The sequence below is a fragment of the Carassius auratus genome, chromosome 30 (assembly GCF_003368295.1).
Source record: "Carassius auratus strain Wakin chromosome 30, ASM336829v1, whole genome shotgun sequence".
Taxonomy (NCBI): Eukaryota; Metazoa; Chordata; class Actinopteri; order Cypriniformes; family Cyprinidae; genus Carassius; species Carassius auratus.
The window spans coordinates 10,210,007-10,229,321 of NC_039272.1; the positions used below are offsets into that span (position 1 = coordinate 10,210,007).

At 36.1% G+C, this 19,315-nt stretch overlaps 3 protein-coding genes and 1 long non-coding RNA gene across 6 annotated transcripts; 2 read left to right on the forward strand and 2 right to left on the reverse strand.

Moving 5' to 3' along the window:
- Positions 1–450: 450 nt before the first annotated feature.
- cfap251 (cilia and flagella associated protein 251) lies at positions 451–9,188 on the forward strand. Its single transcript, XM_026211244.1, has 20 exons — positions 451–1,039; positions 1,384–1,524; positions 1,641–1,750; positions 2,100–2,208; positions 2,432–2,512; positions 2,669–2,746; positions 2,827–2,871; positions 2,957–3,150; positions 3,341–3,529; positions 4,059–4,309; positions 4,552–4,703; positions 4,953–5,126; positions 5,225–5,409; positions 6,474–6,588; positions 6,743–6,906; positions 7,125–7,215; positions 7,386–7,529; positions 7,634–7,862; positions 7,984–8,064; positions 8,887–9,188. Exons 1-20 carry the CDS (start codon positions 797–799, stop codon positions 9,009–9,011), a joined length of 2,901 nt encoding a protein of 966 aa, XP_026067029.1. The 5' UTR covers positions 451–796; the 3' UTR covers positions 9,012–9,188.
- Positions 9,189–9,316: 128 nt separating this feature from the next.
- On the forward strand, positions 9,317–13,550 carry LOC113049160 (B-cell CLL/lymphoma 7 protein family member A). 2 transcript variants are annotated; one of them, XM_026211247.1, is made up of 6 exons: positions 9,317–9,575; positions 10,490–10,571; positions 10,976–11,072; positions 11,806–11,979; positions 12,060–12,157; positions 12,247–13,550. In XM_026211247.1, exons 1-6 carry the CDS (start codon positions 9,484–9,486, stop codon positions 12,310–12,312), a joined length of 609 nt encoding a protein of 202 aa, XP_026067032.1. In that variant the 5' UTR covers positions 9,317–9,483; the 3' UTR covers positions 12,313–13,550. The 2 variants fall into 2 exon arrangements, with proteins under 2 accessions (XP_026067032.1, XP_026067033.1); XM_026211248.1 differs by having other exon boundaries at positions 10,979–11,072.
- Positions 13,551–13,645: 95 nt separating this feature from the next.
- On the reverse strand, positions 13,646–15,964 carry alkbh2 (alkB homolog 2, alpha-ketoglutarate dependent dioxygenase). Of its 2 annotated transcripts, none has more exons than XM_026211246.1 (4): positions 15,603–15,964; positions 15,107–15,358; positions 14,323–14,521; positions 13,646–14,213 (listed from the first exon to the last, which is right to left on the reverse strand). In XM_026211246.1, exons 2-4 carry the CDS (start codon positions 15,345–15,347, stop codon positions 13,886–13,888), a joined length of 768 nt encoding a protein of 255 aa, XP_026067031.1. In that variant the 5' UTR covers positions 15,348–15,358; positions 15,603–15,964; the 3' UTR covers positions 13,646–13,885. The 2 variants fall into 2 exon arrangements, with proteins under 2 accessions (XP_026067031.1, XP_026067030.1); XM_026211245.1 differs by having other exon boundaries at positions 15,639–15,955.
- Positions 15,965–16,880: 916 nt separating this feature from the next.
- Positions 16,881–19,048, reverse strand: LOC113050016 (uncharacterized). Its single transcript, XR_003276696.1, has 7 exons — positions 18,866–19,048; positions 18,299–18,565; positions 17,996–18,149; positions 17,857–17,895; positions 17,677–17,709; positions 17,500–17,541; positions 16,881–17,402 (listed from the first exon to the last, which is right to left on the reverse strand). It is a non-coding gene; the product is annotated as an uncharacterized LOC113050016 (long non-coding RNA).
- Between the last annotated feature and the right edge of the window lie 267 nt (positions 19,049–19,315).

Sequence of the window (19,315 nt, forward strand, 5' to 3'; positions counted from 1 at the left end):
GTTCAATAAAGGTTTAAAATGAAAAAAGTGCAATTATACAAGTACTTGTTTATTAGCAGTGAAACTCCAGAAATGTTGTTGTTGTTTTTTGTATGTGGCTCAAACTGCCATACACTGTAATCATTTGAATACCTGTTTGGTAACCATGAAAATGAAATAAAACAACATTGGCATTCACACTGGCGAATTTCAGTTAGTGTTCAGATGAGCTGGGCTGTTAGCATTTATTTATTTATGTTTTAAGTTAAGTAAATTTTAAGTATTAAGTTACTCACAATTTTTTTCCCGTCTAAAGATTTAAGTCTAAAGATTAAACAAATAATAATAATTTCGGATACTGGAGAACTACTTTATTCAGAAAGGATGTAAAAAATTGTTTTTGAACTTTTAATAAAAAAAAAAAAAATCCCGTATTTTCATAAAAAATATTACATTTTTGTACTTCACTCCTTTTAATGAAGGATTTTCCTGAGCAAAGCTGTACGTTGCCCTCCCACGTGACCGTATCTTAGCAACGGTAAGCGTGGGTAAGTAGAGTGAATAGGTAAAGAAAAACTAGACGTTCGCATTGGTAACAAGCAGTATTGCGTTCGTGTTCGTGTATTATTCAACTCAAAGTTTTTTTTTAAACAAACCTTTGGCATAGATACTGTTTTCGACTGCACACAGACTAAATTAGCCTGGCTAACCACCACGCGGAGAAGTTCTGTTCTGGTGTTTGCATCTGTAATATCGTGAATCTGGTTGTGGCCCGGACAAATTCTCCAGCTTTTCCTCTCGCAAGTCACACAGAACAATGTCAACGACAAACGGGACATCTACTGCATCTGACAGGGCAGATGCGGAAACTGAAGACGCAGGTGAGCAGATAAACACAGAAAATAATCAGATAGAGAAAGAAGTACACGACGAAGATGAAGATGGAAGAAATGAACTAACGTTATACAGTCTGCAAGAGGATGCTGCAGGTTCCCAAGTTTACACAGCCACATCACTGTCTGTCATTCCCAAGGAGTCCAGAACCAAAACTCACCCACTGGTAATGATTCGATCAAATCCATTTTAATATTTTTTTAAACAAAATATTTATTATCTTAAATAGTTCGTCCAAATAACTACAATGCAACTACAATGTTAAGTCACAGTATCTTCTAAAACTAAAAATATTTTATTTCACAGTGACAACATGTCATAAATTATGCATGGCTATTTTATGTAATGACAAGTGGTTTTAAGAGCTAACAATATTGAACAAGAAACAATAATGATCTTGTAAATGTAAAATTATTGTATTGTCAAAAAGGAAAAATGTGTTAATGCTGTACCTACTATACCTCAGTTTTTTCACACGTGTATCTAAATCTTTGTATTTTGTACTTGCAGGTCCTTGATTGGGCTTACGGGATGAATCAAACTCTACCTGTTCTCAGTCTGCAGGATGAAGACAGACTTGTCATCTTGTACATTTGTGCCCATGTTGCTGTTATGTATGATCACACATCCAATGCTCAGCATCTTTTACAAGTAAGGGGCTCATACTGCTACAAACTAAGAAAGTTAATTATGATGAAGTTAAATATGATCTAAAGTGTAAAATCCTATTGTAAAAATGTTGCTCATGTGTTGTTTGGTGTCTACAGGGCCACTGCAGTCCAATCACATGTTTGTGTGCTAGTGAAGACAGACGCTGGCTTGTGACAGCAGACATGGGCCAGGAGAGTCTGGTTATCATATGGGATGCTTATACAGGGTACATTCCATTTATACCGTACCGTTTGTATAAATCTGCTTGATGGTTCTGTTAAAGTCATTGTTTTGTGGCGTACATCCAAGTTAAATGGAAATAAATAAATGTTGGGCTGGATTTGGTTCAATTTATTGATTGTTGATTGGATGGAGGCAAATCAGCTGAATGTGAGCTTGCAGTCGATTGTAAGAAAGGGGATTTGTAAGAGAGAGAAATCTGTTGTTTCAATGTAAAATCAAGTTATGACATTTTGATTAAGAATTATGAAGTCATTCACAGTAAGATCTATAACATGAATTTACTAAACAGACAGGCTGAATTTCTTTTCTTTCCAATCCATAAAATGTTGCAGGATTCCTGTGCGGACATTGTTTGACTGTCATCCAGAGGGTGGAGTTTGTGCCATGGCCCTATCAAAGGATTCAAAATACCTGGTGACTGTTGGAGCTGGAGCAGTACAGGTCTGAAACCTCACGCTTTATGCTGTCTAATATAATATTTTTTACAATAGACTCACTGTAGATATCTTATGTTGTCTTAGATGCACCGATGAGGAGCGATGTATTCCCAGCATCTATTATGTGTTTAATAAAGATGATTGGAGTAAAAATATCAAAAGAAACCACAGAATATTATCACTGGCTACAAATACACTGATCAATGTACTTTTTTTCTGTGCATCAGCGAGTGTGTATTTGGAACTGGACAGATGAAAGTGAAAGCCCAGAATGTCAAGTCGACCTCAGCCCAAAATATGGTTTCCAGGTATGTTGCAGAACTGTGCACTGATGTGGTTTTTACACAGAGGTGACACATAGAGGGTTGAAAAGCAACAATGTCTTAATTACACTTTGATTGTTTCTTTATGAATACTGGTTGTCACATCAAATATCAAATACATTTTTTTCCATGTTTTCCCAGAATCAACTACTTTTTAATCCCTTTGACAACACACAGTTGGTCAGCAACAGCAGCACTCAAATTCTCTTCTACAACTGGGTAGGAATTAATTCATTATTTAAATTTCTGATTTACTGTTTTAGTGTTCTTTGTATATAATAATACTTTCTGCTGCTCAGGAAAGGGGACATCTGGAATACTCAGCTCCCGAAATTACCGACAAGGTTGGCAGAATCATTTTTTGTGCTGTTTTGATGTTTTTCTTCTCTGTCACTGGCATTGACCTCTTGCAAATCTGTCACCATTCAGACCTTCAATATGGTGCTAGGTTCCCTGAGCCAGTCCATCTTCTACTATGATGCTGTTGCTTTTACAGCCACCTCAGCTGGGAATATAGTTCTCTGGAACAAGCAAACTCAATCTCATCAACCAGTAGTGAGGAAAGCCGTAAAACTTGTGCCTCTCCAGAAGGAAGCAATCACTGTACTGACTTTGATTGACAGGTATATATGACACATAGATACAGAATATGGCAAATGAGTGCATTAGTATTTTTTTCTTCCAATAAATTCCAGTAATCCTAAAGCCTATTACATTTTCACTTGCTGTATGTAACACCTTGCTATGCATTTAATGGTTTTTGTTTTTGTCTATCTGACATTATTTTATAAAAAATATGTGTATACTGTCAAGTTTTATAGTAACAGGTGATGTGAATGGCCACATCAAATTCTATGATGGAAATCTCAAGCTCATCAATGTGTACAATGAGTTTAGTTTGGATCCTATCAGCTCCATCTCCTTTTCCAAAGAAAAGCCGTCCATTAGCGACCCGGGATATTCAAAAGACTGCACACTGGATGCCAAGCCATTTGTCATAAGGTGGGGGACACATGCATGTCAGCATTATATATAAGAATTATTTTATATATTTTCTTTATTTTTTAGAAAGAAACTTTCCTTCACTGAATTAGCATTTCAAGTCCTCAGTTAGAAGCAAAAACTGCTAACAACAGTGTTAACTGTACTGAATGCACCAATCCATGTAACAAAGTACATTTAGATCTTAAATTTATGTTTAAAGAGGGAAACTTTATCATTTATTCCCCCTAGTGTAATTCCAAACCTTTATGACTTTTTTTTCTCTGCTGAACATAAAAAAAGATATTTTGAAAAATGTTGGTAACTATTGACTTCCATTTATATGGACAACATATTGAAGCATTCTCAATATATTGTCTTTTGTGTTCCACAGACAAAGTTAATTTGTAAAGATTTGGAACAACTTGAGGATCAGTACATGATGTCAGGATTGTTTTTTTTTGGGGGGGGGGGGTGAACTGTCTCTTTAAAGTATGGTCAGTTGTAAACTCTGTAAAGCAATAAAATGTTTCTCTCCCTCCATTTACAGAAATTTAGTTGTCTCCACAACTCATGCAACTGCAGTACATGTAAATGCACAGAGAAATGTTTCACAGACCCTTCTAAAGGAACATGCAGAACCTCTAGAAGCAGTTGCCTGCCATCCTAAACAGTCACTAGTAGCTATGGGCAGCCACAGTGGCACCATTAAGGTTTGGGATTATGAGCATAAAGAAGCAGTCTGCAGCAGGGTTTTCCAGCCCCACAAACAGATCCAGTGTATTACCTATGATCCACAAGGTGAACTAGAAAACAAGACCTCATTCATATTATAATACAGTTAATATATGTAAAAAACATTTTACATTTCTTGTTGTATAATGGCACATTGTCTGATTTAAGAGTTTAAGACTGCTTGCATTCGATTTATACCACATATTAAAAACATTTTTTACAATAGCAAATGTTTGTATGGATGATGTGATTATATACTCTACATATACTATCCAAGTATGCATGTCTATGAATTTGTCATGTTCTAGGTTTTTATCTAGCAGTGGGCTTTGCCAGTGGGGCTCTGCAGATTGTTGATGCCTGTACACTTCAGAGTGATGGTAAAGAGTGTTTCCACTACAGTCAGGACAGCATTACCCATCTAACTTTTTCTCAGGACTCCCGCTACCTGGCTGCCGCAGTTAGTAGGAGTTGGATTTTTCTTTTAGTTCAGTTTGTACTGCCCATTTCAGCACAGACTGTTTTGTGAACCTGTCACATTGAGAAATAATGTGAAAATAATATTTTAAATATGACTGTTTTTGGCACAGAAACATTGCTAAGATTTTAAGTGGACCTCAAGGATAAAAAATAATTTATGTTCCAGATTTAATGAGGGCATTTTTGTTATGTAGATCTATATTTTCTTTTTGTATTTTTCTTATTTCAGGACACTGGAAAAGCTGTGACGTTGCTCCTTCGATGTAAAGAGGGGACCCAGGAGGTTTGGAAATACCAGGGCAGACACCACTCGCATTATAAACCCATTCAGGACCTGCTGTTTGGAGTGGATTTAGACAGCAGTCAGCCTCGCCTCCTCTCTCTTGGCATGGATCGCTGGCTGGTGAGTCCCTGTGTTCCTGTATGATCTTGCACCCTTGGTATGCGTTTAACTTGTTGAACTGTGCTAAACGTATCATCTATCCTGTCTGTTCTGAACAGGTGGAGTATGATCTCCAGAATAGTGGTGAAGATGGGTTGTTGATTTTGAGTTCTGAACGTATCGAGCAGAGTGCTGTGCCCACCTGCATGGTGTGGTATCCTCCTTTGACACCTGAACACTTCCTCCTTACAGCTTCCAACCTGTATAAGATGAAGCTCTTCAATGCTACCTCCAAAATGTGCAGGTTTGCAGTCTTCCTATAGGCAGAACAAATAGAAATATCACTGAAATAACAAACAGCAATCTGGTTGATATGTTTGCTGAATTTCAAATGAACCAAAAGTCAAACAATTCTGTCACAATATGATTTGTAGATAAATTAAAATGGAATTTTAAATTAAAATGGAAACCCAAATTGGATAATATAATGGAGTTTCGAGGATATTTTTTTATATGGAATTTTAAAGGGAAATAAGTTAAGTTATTCTGTTATGGCTATGGACAAAGGAACGGAAGACAAATCCTAAGTACATTTTTCATCATAAGTGAAGGGAAATGACTTCATGTTAAGTGAGGTAATACTAATGTGAAGGTCAGTGGACTTACAGGTTTCCTGAAGCCCAAAATAATGAATGAGGACCCAACGGGGAAATAATAATAGTCTGGTTTTATCGCTTGGATGTTTGAAGTAAAACACACTGAATAATATTTATCACAATTTTATGCATAGCTAGTGTAAACACAATGTAAACAAGGTAATAAGAAATAGAATGGCCCTCTTTAACATTCTAAAACTTAAATAACACAGTATTATTTATTGAATTGGGTTAGGATAACATATCTGTAAATTATTTTATGCTCAAATTGGGATTATAAAAACTGAAGCAGGAATGCTATATATGTGATGCTCTAATGCTATATTTCCAAATATATCAGCAAAGCCACAGACCGAGTGGCAAAAATAATTACAGCACTAAAAGTAGCATGATTATTCATTCATACAACATTTCAATAAACAAAAAGTTAACACTGAGGAAATAAAATTTTAGACATATATTGTTAGTCACTCCCTTATTTTGCTGTTTCTATGCAAATATATTACAATAAAGCCACAGCAATGTTTTGTTATTAAATGAATGCAAGTTTTCAATAAATGTTTCAGTCAGTGAGATTTGATTTATTTTCTGAATAAACAGTATGTTTTTGAAAAAAAAGAAAAACACTGACTCAAATTGAATTAACTCATAAAAAAAAAAAAATTCTTTCTCTGATTTTGCATATCTGTTTTTGATATTGTGCTTTATACAGAAAAACAGTCTTCGGGCCATCTTATGGTTCTCCAGTGAAAAAGATGGCCATCCTACCTCCATCTAAGGATGGTGACCCTAATTCTCGTTACATGGCATATATAACACAAGATAAGGTATAAAGTGTTTTTAAGGCCCTATAAAATAAACCAAAATTTCATTAATTACTCTTCTGTAACTGAATCATTCCAGTTTTATTGCCTTTACTATTTAGATTTAAAGTTTTAAATCTCCTTTTCATTCCTGTTTTTTTTTCCCCTTTTGATGTAGGTTGGCATTCAGATTTTGCCTCTGGATGGAAACCCTCACAAGTCCTTTGCAATGATCTGTCACTCAACAGGCGTGTCAACTCTGGCTTGCTCGTATGATGGTAGATATGCTTTTACTGCTGGAGGACAAGACTGCACCGTCTTCTCATGGGAGCTCAATTTGTCGTGAGTTTTGAGAACATGTGTCCAATGCAGAAATCCATTTTTTTGCAGCTGACTACTCAACTAATTCATAATATATAATGCAGTTGTTGCTTAACGAATATGAGGTCATGAAATATATGTATATAATAATAGTATAGTTTAAAAGTAGTATAATGAATTTTAGGATTGTAACTGTGTTTGCAACCTCACAATTCTGTTGTACATTTGCATATATGCAGATCATTGGAGGCATCAGCAGCTCTAGGAGGGAAAGACATGGTGCCCTTCTACAATCTTCTGGAAGGAGGGAGAGATGGACAACTCTTCAGGGTTTGAGATCTCTCTTCTAATCCTTTGTTTTTTTTCTCGTTGTCCTTAATGTATTTTTTAGCAGTTTTTCAGGATTTACCTAATTTTATCTTAATAATCAGCTTAATATTGCTCTCTTAACATTTACAAGGCCTACCAATAGACAGCAAATCTTATGATTTGTCCTTTAGGAGATGGAGGAATATTTTTACTACTGTCAACTACAAAATCAGGACCTTGACACCATGGAAACACGGCTTGTGTCCACACGCATACCTCTAGCTGATGTGCCCTTCTTAATGAGAGCACTTGGCTTCTATCCAACAGAGCAAGAGGTACAAGTGTTGTTGCAATCACAGTTGATTCTACCATACAGGACTGTCATCGATGGGTCAGCTACCACTCAATCTTTTGTCAACATATTTTTGTTTTGTTGAAGCTGGAAGACATGCAAAATGAGGTGAAGTTCAGCCGCTATGCTGAGACCAGAAATTACGTGACGGACATTGATTTGGAGGAGTTCATTAAGCTGTATGTCAACCACAGACTTGCCTCTGGCATTGCCAGACAGGAGCTGTGCAATGCCTTCCAGGTGCTTGGAAAGCCAGACGAAAGGGGCAGATATACAATTGACAGAGACGAACTGCTGGAGTTACTACAGGCTAGAGGTAATGCATTTTTATGAGCTTTACCAATACTTTACATTTGGTATCTTGCAATATGAGATACCAGATACATTATAATTAACAGAAAAAGACTAGAATAGTAAATAATTGTAATTCATTTCAGGTGAACATATGACTGAGGATGACTTGGCTGAATGCTTTACAACGCTTGTAGGTATTAGTGGAGAGGGAGCCAGTTGCACAGGTAGGCAAAACTCCTGTGAACCACCATACTGATGGACAAATGTGACCTTGGACCACAAAACCAATCATAAGGGTCCATTTTTACGTTTCACATGGATGTATGTTTTGTTAGGATAGGACAATTTTTGTCTGAGATACAACTATTTGAAAATCTGTAACATGATGGTGCAAAAAAAAAATCTAAATATTGAGAAAATCGATCAAATTAAGTTCTTAGAAATCCATATTACGTTTTGATATATTTACGGTAGGTATGATAAAAAATCTTCATGCAACATGATCTTTACTTAATAACCTAACAATTTTTGGCATAAAAGAAAAATCGATAATTTTGACCCAACGTATTGTTGTCTATCGCTACAAATATACCTGTGCAACTTAAACTAAATTTAATGGCTTTCTTCCTGAATGTTAAGTCTGACATCACACGTCAGCGTTTCAAGGTCCCAAAAGCAAACAGTGCTAACATACAGTACATAACACAGTGGACTGTAGAATAACTGACAATCATGATCCTAACGTTTATCTCCATTCTAAAATCTCAGGTGGCCAGTGATTTGTTTTGAATATTGGTGTGCAGGATGCCATTAGACATGACCATTTTTAAATCTTAGATTAAAGATGTACCATAAACAAACAGTGCTCTGTGTTCAAAGCACTGTGTTCAAAAGTGTGAATAATACTGTAGCTTGTCATTGTAGATGTCATACTGTCATCTGAACTGTATTAACATCACTTTCTTGAGGTCAAGGAATGTTTTGCCAAAAAGGTTGAAAGTTAATTTCAAAATGTACCAATTTTGACTACTGTCTGTCCCGTACAGAATCTCTACTTGAGAGCGTGCTGCCTCCTGAAATCAGCATGGACACATTTGCCACAGATATCTTGGGGTTTTCTGAAGCCACCCAGGAACTTCCTCAAGAACATGGGCACGATGACGATCTGTAGCATCTGAAGCTTTCTGAAACAAATCATTTGAAACAAACATTTCTTTGATCGCATTACATTATTCTTGTGGTTACTAGACTGTTGCTTCGGTGTATTTTCACATTTGCTTGTTTTTACTTTTCTGGAACGCAGATGGAGATAAAATCATACGGAAATAAACGTTGTTGTTGGACGACATACTGTCGATTGTCGGTCTCCATTTTTTCCAGATACGCGTGTAAAACATGTGTGGATGTCGTAGTCATCGTTTCGATTTGATCGTCTCACTCCACAAACTGTTAAATATCGTTTTCTGTGCTCTTTTCGCTAGACAAAGGAGCGAAAGGCGAAGCCGCATTGACCGTGTCTCTCATGCTTTCAGGGCATTTGGCGTCAGCGCAGGCGCACAAACCCCGCCTCTCTCTTGTGCTGTGTGCATTCGCATTGTGTCTAAACAGGCAGCGAGCAAAAAGATATTTTACCAACAGCAGTAATGTCGGGCAGGTCGGTTCGAGCGGAGACGCGGAGCAGGGCGAAAGATGACATCAAGCGGGTTATGGCTGCAATTGAAAAAGTGCGGAGATGGTAAGAGAGAGCGTCTAGCCGTTAACGAACAGCACAGACAGCTTGTGGGGGAGGAGAGACAACGAGAAACAATGAAATGAAAGGAAAGAGACCGTTTTTTCCACTCCAATTTCATTCAGATGTACTGTTTCTGCGTTTCTTCGCGCGGCTGCTCTTTTTGTCGGCTTTTAAAGATTTAGTTTGGAAAAATTTAGATCGCATTTTTTCTTCCATTAAATTTTTATGTGGGTTGAACCTAGAAGCCATTTCGTTGCAGTCACATGAAGGCTTTGCTGTTTGAGCCTGTAATGCCGGCTGAATAGTAACCGAACGGGGTGACTTGAGGAACTCGAGACATGCATCCGTGCCGAACAAAAAAGTGCCGCTGAACGGATGTTTGACTCTTTCATCTCATCTGAGAGCAAGTGACTCGCGCTCCTGAGCGACGGCGCGCGCGTGAGAGGAGTTTAATCCACGCGCGGAGCTTTAAACTCAGGCTTCGCCTCCACTTTCACACACACCTAAACATTTAGCTTAAACTGCTCAACTTAAATCACAATACATTTTACAAGAAAGGTCATTAGATTAACTTTAACCCCAACAATAGTATCTTTCCAAACTTTAAAATACTAAAATGATTTTAACATGGTATCAGTTTAAATGTAATTATGGTAACTAGTATTGTTCTGCACAACCATTCAGTCTCCACTAAAGACTTGACCTCGCTTTATAATCTGTATATTTATAGAGTATAGATGCATTGTTGATATCCGCGACAGTGTATATTCTTTAAATATATATTCTCTCTCTATATGTATTACACAATGAATATAGATGCCTATAAATGTAAATGTTTAAATAATTAATCCTCTGTTAAACTCATTTGTTTTCGGTCTCCTTTGACTTTGATATCTAACAATGTCATGCATCTCCAGGGAGAAGAAATGGGTGACTGTTGGAGACACGTCACTGCGAATCTACAAGTGGGTACCAGTGACAGAGCCCAAGTCAGATGATGTAAGTCATCTTTAATCACCATGATAAACTTATTGCGATTCTTTTTGATACTAGTTACCCAAAAAAATTTAAATAAAAATTATGTTATGGCCAATATAACAGATCAATCTTTTTCAATCTCTTGTTCCCAAAAATGAATACAATAATACTAAAACGGGGATTATTGGCATTAACATACTGATATAATATTGTGATGTTAAATATCTTGATGTATTTTTTTTTCAATTAGTAAAGGTACATTCATACTGTCATTGAGGTTACTAGTGCCATTTATTTATTTATTTGCTGGTGGCCCAGATAATCAAATGTTTTAGTTGTAGCGTTACAAATACAAGGCAATATTTTCTACACTGTATCTTTTAAATTTTAATTGGTTCATTTGAAAATGGCCTTTTGTCACACAGAAGAGCAAGAAAAAGAAGAAAGGAAAAGATGACAAATATGGTTCTGAGGTCACGACCCCTGAGAACAGCTCTTCTCCTGGAATGATGGATATGCATGGTAATGCTGTAGACCTGACAGTTATCAGGCGCCAATCACACAATAATTCTCAGTCCATGTGACTTGACAATTATTGTAAATTAAAGTGATTTTTAAACCAAATTGTGATCTTTGGTATTCCCAAACAGTTGATCTATTATGGATTCCTGAAATATTTAAGTATGCCAGAAAGTACCTGTAAATTCATATCAATTATGCATTTTGAAATATTATTATTATTATTAGTGCTGTCAAACGATTAATCGCATCCAAAATAAAAGTTTTGCTTTACAAAATGTGTATACATAAATACACATGCATTTATATATTTAAGAAAAATATAATGTTTCTATATTAAATACAATTATATATGATATAATTTATATTGATATAAATATATACATGCAAATACATTTAAAAGTTTTCAAAATATATGCTGTGTGTGTCTTTATCTGTAAATAAATATACACCGTACACATGCATATATTGTGTAAACAAAAACTTTTATTCTGGATGCGATTAATCATTTGACAGCACTAATATTATTATTATTAATAGCTTTCAATGGGCCATTATCCTTCTTAACCAACAGAGCGGGGTTGTTGAAACAGTTTTACTACACATTAATTGATGTTGATTGTTGTTCTATCTTGTAACTATCTATTAACAATTATATGCTGCATGAAAGTTTTTCAGGCATCTCTCAAATCATTTGTAACACCCTGTTAATCATGTTTCTCTTTTCTACATACAGATGATAACAGTAACCAGAGCTCCATTGCAGACTCCTCTCCACTGAAGCAAGAGACCAGCAACAACACTAGTCCTGTACCTGAACCCATGGCAGCTTCTCAGAATGACAGCAATGACTTGAAAAGTGACCAATATCCTTCCAAACAGCCTTCATCTGTTCAAGATCATAAAAGTGGTTAGTGACCCATTATCCGCTTTCATCTATCTGTGCTGTTGGATTTTAGGGGATCTCTAATAGCACTTCTTTACTTTCAGAACAAAACCACTGCTCATCAGAATCTATAACAGCCAAAAGGGACAGCAAGTCACAGGGGGATTCCGAACACTTTTTAGACTCTTCCAAATCAGCCCAGGTACATGTGCATCACTTGCATCAAAGTAAAACATTTATATCTCAGTGGTATTTTCTGCTTTATAACTAATTCAGTGGTTTCTTTTGAAGGATTTGGAAGATGGTGCTCCTCCAAGCAAAAAAGGGAAAATCGATTCTTCCTCTGAAGAAAGTTAACTATCTTCTGCCAGCTGTCAGACATCACAACATAGGAGGTTTTCTTCAGTTCTACACTCTTCCCTACTACCATCTATTCACTTTAATCCAGAAAACCCGTCTCTTGCGGTCATTTTTAGTGTGGAAAGCAGGTCGGGATCATCATTGTCTGAGTAATGAATCAAGCTGTGAGATATTGTACTGATTCTAAAACAGATCTTGCTGTCCTACAATCACTACATGCTATTTCTTTTGCTAAGATCAGTATTGTCAATTGAAACGGCACTGGAACCGCCATAGTTTTTCCAAATTGGCATTGATATCAACTGCCATTTGCAATTAAAAAAAATTAGTATCACTCACCTTTTCTTGTTCACTCAGGAAGGTCAACACACTGTTTTATAAATCACGCTGAAAGTAACTGATTTCTGCTGCTGTAGTTTAGTGAGATTTCACCATAAGTAGCTAAATATAAAGAAAGGCAAATGGTACTAGTCACAAGTTATCCAACTTCTCCTGTGAAGACCATAGCTTGTAGCATAGGACCTGCTTGTTTGAGCACATTTGTGTTACTTCGAAAATGAATTTTTCATTCCTTTTGTCTCATCTGTCTACATAATTCTCCAAGTGCCCACATTTTGGTTTTTTTTTTTCCTTTGCATTAATGTACAACTTAAACTGTGGCTGGCATTCAAAGCAAGCTTTGAAATGCTGGTTGCCATTTCAACAGCACTACAACCTTCCGGCGTCCACAAGGGATACAATAATAGCACCACATTGATACATGAAATTCACAAATTACCGTTTCTTTCAGCAGCAACTGTACTGACCGCATGCGTCGTCGTCCAAGGAAAAACCTGACATTGATTAGATTGTAACACAGGCAGGTAATGGGTAGATAGCTGTGCGAATACCTCATACTCAGTCCAGCAGTGCTGGAATGTAAACACTAAGTATGACTTTCTCGAAATGACTCTGTTACTTATGCTTGAAAAATAAAATGTATATATTTATACAAATACGTTTTTGCTACCCTTATGGTTTTGCCACAGTCTTTCGCCAAACTATTGCCTTCTGTAGTTTAATCTTTGAAACCTTAAGCAAAATGTATTCATTGGGAACATATTGTTTTTTTTTTTCTTTCCCAGTCTATAATAGAAATGTCTTGTACAGAAGTATGGTTGTGTCTAACCTATTTATTCCACATGTAGTTTATTGGTTTTCTAAAAAAACAAATAAAATATTTCCTTTGAAAGCTCTTGAAAGTGCATTTTGTTGCCAAATATCAAACCTGAATTTGCTCTGAATAGCAAAGATGAGCTTGAAGCTTGATTTTCTGAGATCACAGTACACATTTTACTGGACAGGAGTTTAATGACAATTTAATCATAAAACATGAAGACTAAATCATAACATGAAGATGTGAAAAGAAAGTGAAACTGATGCTGTAAGTGTGCTAAAACCCAACATGGGTTCAGTGCAGATGTGTAAATGTGAGATATGCTTACTAACTTATTACACAGCTTTCACACACGTTGTGAAAGAAAAACTAACATGACCCACATCGGTACCTGGTAAGATGCTAAAACAACTATCACTCTATTTTAATGCCAGTTTTCTGTCTGTTTTTCACTATGCGTCTGAAAGTGAGGTTGATGCGTGGCATTTTGACCTTTTTCCTGACTGGAAGACTGTGATACCAGTATGTGTTTGTGGGATAGTTCATGAGTAGTAGACTCCCATGAGCCAGCTCCAGCTTCACTGGCTCAATCTGACGCTTGCTAGAACCAGTCCGTGCATCCTTATGACGGAAAATGAAGTCACGGGCAGCCCCTAGAGATACAGAGGCTATAGGACAGGCAGGATCGAGTTCCCGTTCATCATCCCGATGCTCTCCAATGTGATCATGACCATCATTATATCTGATGGTGCAAACACAAACCACACTTTCCTCACTTTGAAAGAACATCATTTCTTTCAAAAGAAACAGGACAGTGATGTCTACATGTCAACAGCAGACAGTTTAATTACCTGTTTATTAAAACAAAGTTGAACGAATGGCCTGTTGCCCTGGTAACAGCATCTCGAATGCGTTCCAAAGTGGGAGTCCATGGTTTAGCCAGGAGATGGACTCCAGAGAAAGAGTACATCAGTCCTTCGTCGCCGTATGTTGCTTGCTTTCTTGGAACACTGTAAGACTTTCCATACACTTGTAGTTTAGCTTGGTCACCTTTGTCACAGAGAAAATGGAATGGAAACAAAAAAACATTTCAATCAACAGGATACAGGGCTATATTAATATGGCTCACAGCATATTATACAAGTATAATAATGAAGTTGGATTGTTTAGCAAGATAATACTTTATGTATGTTTCCTGTACCTGTAAAACAATATACATATTCTAAAGCTTGGTGTCAGGACGTTTATACATTTATATTTTTGCTCAACAAGGACACATTAATTTATTACATGAACACAGACTTATAGTGTTACAAAGTATTTATATTTCAAATAAATGCTTTATCAAAGAATCCAGAAAAAAGTGCATAATTTGTACAAAAATATTAGCAGCACAGCTGTTTTCATCTTTGATAATAATAAATGTTTCTTGATCACCAATGTGACACTGAAGTGTCGTCCTGTCAAAATACAGGAATAAGTAACATTTTAAAATATGTGACCCCGGACCACAAAACCAGTCTTAAGTTGCTTGGGTATATAGTTGTAGCAAATCTCTTTCAGGAACATTAAGAAATCTTACTGATCCCAATCTTCTGAACAGCAGTGTACATGATACAAAGGTGCCTTCAATACCTGTAAAATACTCCACCTCCTCTTCTAACTGGTTAAAAAGCTGATCAGCCTCCTCTTTGTCAAACAGCAAACTGTAGTCACAGTCCAGGCCGTCTGCCTCAATCTTCTGCCAGGGGATGGGATGAGAAAACTCCTCTTCCACCTCACATTCCTCTTTGTATTTCTTGAACGTTTCCTCCGTTTCCCATTCATCTGCCTCAACAGCAGATCTTTTTCTGTGCCGAGTTACAAACTTATCCATCTATTATACACCTGTAAGACAAAACAAAGAACTCACTTTTCAGACTGCCTGGTGCTATTTTCTAAACCACTTTTAAATGTAAACACGTTACGGTGTCCACATCTGCATATATATCATGCACAAATATAAGAGAAATATAGAGGACAGCAAACCATGAAAAGTGCACTATGGTCATCAATGTTTTGGTGGGTGTTAGTACACGTGAAAAGCGGCAGCACAGCCCACAGCCTTATTTACGTACGTGCATTATCTTACCGAAATTTTGGGAAAACATTCAGTATGGTCTCCTACCTCAGTTGCGTTTATATGTGATAAATCGCCCACGTCCACACTACATAGCTTAACGTTCAAATTCTGTCCCAATTTTGTTTTATTTCCAGCTTTCGCACTGGTGGCATACCACCGGAAATGTGCGTCCACGTCACTACCGATGTCATTCACGTGACTTACAGTAGGCTACTTTACTTTTAGATGGTTATATATTGTACAAATGGTCTAACTGTGAAAACCATGTAATCAAACATCATGCTGCCTGCGAGGGTAAATAGTGAGGCCAAATAGCCACGTTTTAAGATTAACCTACAGACGTTTTAAGTTTAAGATTACATTTGAACGTACTGGTGCATCTCAATAAATTAAAATGTCTTGGAAAAATTCATTAATTTCGGTAATTGAACTGAAATTGTTAAACTCGTGTATTAAATACATTCAATGCACAGTGAAGTTTAAGTCTCTGGTTCTTTTAATTGTGATGGGTTTGGCTCACATTTAACAAAAACACACCAATTCAATATCTAAACAAATTAGAATATTTCATAAGACCAATTAAAAAATAAAAAATATTTTTTTTGTGTGAATTGTTGGCCTTCTGGAAAGTATGTTCATTTACTATACATGTACTCAATTGATAGGGCTCCTTTACTCCTTCAATTCGGCGTGGCATGGAGGTTTGTGGCACTGCTGAGGTGGTATAGAAGCCCAGGTTTCTTTGACAGTGGCCTTCAGCTCATCTGCATTTCTCCACCCTTGAATTAATTTTGCTTGAGAATCCTAAAGGCTGCGGTTCTCTCAGTTGGTTGTGCATGATTTTCTTTCACACTTTTTCCTTCAACTTTCTGTTAACATGCTTGGATACATCACTCTGTGACCAGCCAGCTTCTTTGCCAATGAATCCTTGTGAAGGGTGTCAATGATTGTTTTCTGGAAACTGTCAGATCAGCAGTCTTCCCGATGATTGTGTATCAAACTGAGAGACAGTTTTGAAGGCTCAGGAAACCTGGTGTTTTGAGTTGATTAGTTGATTGGCATGACACCATATTCAAATTAGTTGAGATAGTGAATTTTTATTTTGATGATTTTGGCTCACATTTAACAAAAACCCACCATTTTGTTTAATGTGAGCCAAAATCATCAAAATTAAAAGATCCTAAGACTAATTCTACTTCAGTCTGTGTGGATTAAATTTATTTAATACACAAGTTTCACAATTTGAGTTGAATTACTGAAATAAATTAACTTTTCCACGAAATTCAAATTTATTGAGATGCACCTGTATTCATGGTAGAAACAAGAATAGCAACAGTAAATTAACAAGTTAAATTATTCATTAATTATTAAATGTAACAGTTATCAGATTGTGTATCAAACTATTCAGAACTGTGGACAGCCATCATTACTAAACAGAGTTTGCATAGACAACCATTTCAAAAGTGCAAAACTTTATTCACTGTTGTGAAGATAGTCATTTTTGACAAAAATGTTTCCATTATAACAGATTATTTTCAATTCATGTGTGTTACCTGAAAAAGGCTGAAATGGTTACATTTATTTATTTCATTCATCCACTTAGGTTAATACTGTGCAAAAAAATACTATGATTGAAAAACAGAGAATAAGGAATGAAGATCTTCAGTCCTGTCTTCTTAGCAGACTACTCCACATTTTCATAATCATTGTCAGTGCAATTTGCATACGTCTCGTCAGCTTGTGTGGCACTGTTCATATAAATTGCAACCTTATTTTCAGGCCTATTGATGTAAACTGAAGAACACTGTCCTGAAAACAAATAAATAAATAGTGATATGATAATAATAATAATAATAATAATAATAATAAAGTATTACTTATGTATATTTTTTAATTATACACTCACTTTTTCCTTTGGAGACATTTTTTCTGAACTCATGATCATTCTCTGTAGCAGAAAGGGAATAACTACAATGTCTTATGTTTGTCAATGTCTTGCAATGTTTTTTTATACATTAATTTGGTCTGTACATCAAATATTAGTATTATAAGCTGTAAAACAAGAGATAGTAATTCAATCTACCATAGATGGTTTGATCTTTGTTGGCATCTTGAACTGTCATCACAATGAAAGAAAGAAAACGTTTAAAACAGGATCTTTTCAAACTTGAAACAGACGTATTTCTTGAGACCGTGCGTTCTTGAAGATGGTCACATGCACCACAGCTGTGCGACTGCTGTGAATATTAAATAAAGTGCTTACCCTGCTGGCTGTTTGCATAATATGGTTGATCTAATGTTTCTGAAAAAAAAAAAAAACCATAAAAGAGATTAAGTTACTTTATTGAGTATGCAAATCTTGCATATTTATAATTTATTCCTAATTGATTTAATATACTTACTATTTTGTTTATGAACAATACAACACACCGTGAGCACAAGAAGAAAAATGATAATAGTAGCTCCTCCTGCTACGAAGAGCCAGAAATACATCACGGTGTCCTATGAGCTTTCTGATTCACCTTGTACAAATTCTTCTGCCTTTCAGCCAGAACACTTATAACGTGTAAAAGGAAAAACAGACAGTATGTCTAATTTTAATGTAATTTTATAATTATATAGTATTAAAGTGTCAGGACACAATACAATATACAAAACTAGAGTACTCTTTGCAAATGGACATTTAGTTTTTTTGGTTTACTCACGTGTGAATTCGTGTCCTGATGGTTAATGCTGTAGTTAAAGTCTTCAGCAGTTCACAGTGGTACAGGCCAATATGCCATTGCCACACATTATAGAGAAGGATAGAGCTGTTTATAGAAGGTCTTCTTCTCTTATTCTAAACCTTTACTTCACCTTTTAGGTTGTTGTCTAAAATTAGACACAGCTGCGCTGACGTGACATCTCTGCTGTGCCCTCTGGTCTGGAAAGAGCCATTTCAAAGAATCAAGAGAGCATCTCTTTGCTCAGACCTGAGAAACCACAACAGCCGACATATGAAATTCACAAGTTTCCGCCTGCACTCCACAGGTTGATCAAATGTTGCATTGTGGTGATGTTTGCTGAGCTTCCTGCTGTTAGGCAATTTTTATAAGCAAACTTTATATGCTGCTCAGACTTTTAAAATTTTATATTTAATTATTTAATCCTCAAAATGACTGTTAACGGAAACCACAACACACTGTTACATTCTGCTTGCTTGCAACATGAGAGTTAGAATTAACTCAAAATGACTGATTAAAATCATATAAACAACCAAAAATAAACCTTACCATTTAAAGATGAAACACGCGGAGTAAAAACGGCCACAGTTCAACACAGAAAAAAATAATGGATCATTTGTTTTTAGACAAACGTCAGGAACGTATGATGTAAGCCTTGAAATAATTCAATCTGCTTCGTGTAAGTTAAAGAGGCTGTTGAACAAGTGTCTTCTGCCGTCATTTCCTGCTAGCTCTACCTTCTTGGCCAGTGTCCAGAAGACAGTTATTTTGCTCAGGTGTGTTTTTTTATGAACTTTACAATCTAATTTGTATTAAGGTGGCATTTTTTTAATTAAACTTCAAGATTTTCAGATTTTTACTAGACTGAAAGAAATAAGATACTGTTAATATAATTTACTTCTTACCCAGCTATTTCACTTTAACCATTTACTATCTTTAGGGACAAATCTTTTTCAGTCAAGTCAAGTCACCTTTGTTTATATAGCCTTTATACAATAC

Bases quoted from the DNA above. Each gene is read 5' to 3' on its own strand.
- cfap251 (XM_026211244.1), top strand. From the start codon at position 797: ATGTCAACGACAAACGGGACATCTACTGCATCTGACAGGGCAGATGCG. The intron at 5,127-5,224 runs GTGAGTCCCTGT...TGTTCTGAACAG, and splicing joins TTGGCATGGATCGCTGGCTG to GTGGAGTATGATCTCCAGAA. The intron at 8,065-8,886 runs GTAGGCAAAACT...TGTCCCGTACAG, and splicing joins AGAGGGAGCCAGTTGCACAG to AATCTCTACTTGAGAGCGTG.
- LOC113049160 (XM_026211247.1), top strand. From the start codon at position 9,484: ATGTCGGGCAGGTCGGTTCGAGCGGAGACGCGGAGCAGGGCGAAAGAT. The intron at 11,073-11,805 runs GTAATGCTGTAG...TTCTACATACAG, and splicing joins TGGAATGATGGATATGCATG to ATGATAACAGTAACCAGAGC. The intron at 11,980-12,059 runs GTTAGTGACCCA...CTTTACTTTCAG, and splicing joins TGTTCAAGATCATAAAAGTG to AACAAAACCACTGCTCATCA.
- alkbh2 (XM_026211246.1), bottom strand. From the start codon at position 15,347: ATGGATAAGTTTGTAACTCGGCACAGAAAAAGATCTGCTGTTGAGGCA. The intron at 14,522-15,106 runs GTATTGAAGGCA...TCTGTGACAAAG, and splicing joins GGAGGTGGAGTATTTTACAG to GTGACCAAGCTAAACTACAA. The intron at 14,214-14,322 runs GTAATTAAACTG...TTGCACCATCAG, and splicing joins AACTTTGTTTTAATAAACAG to ATATAATGATGGTCATGATC.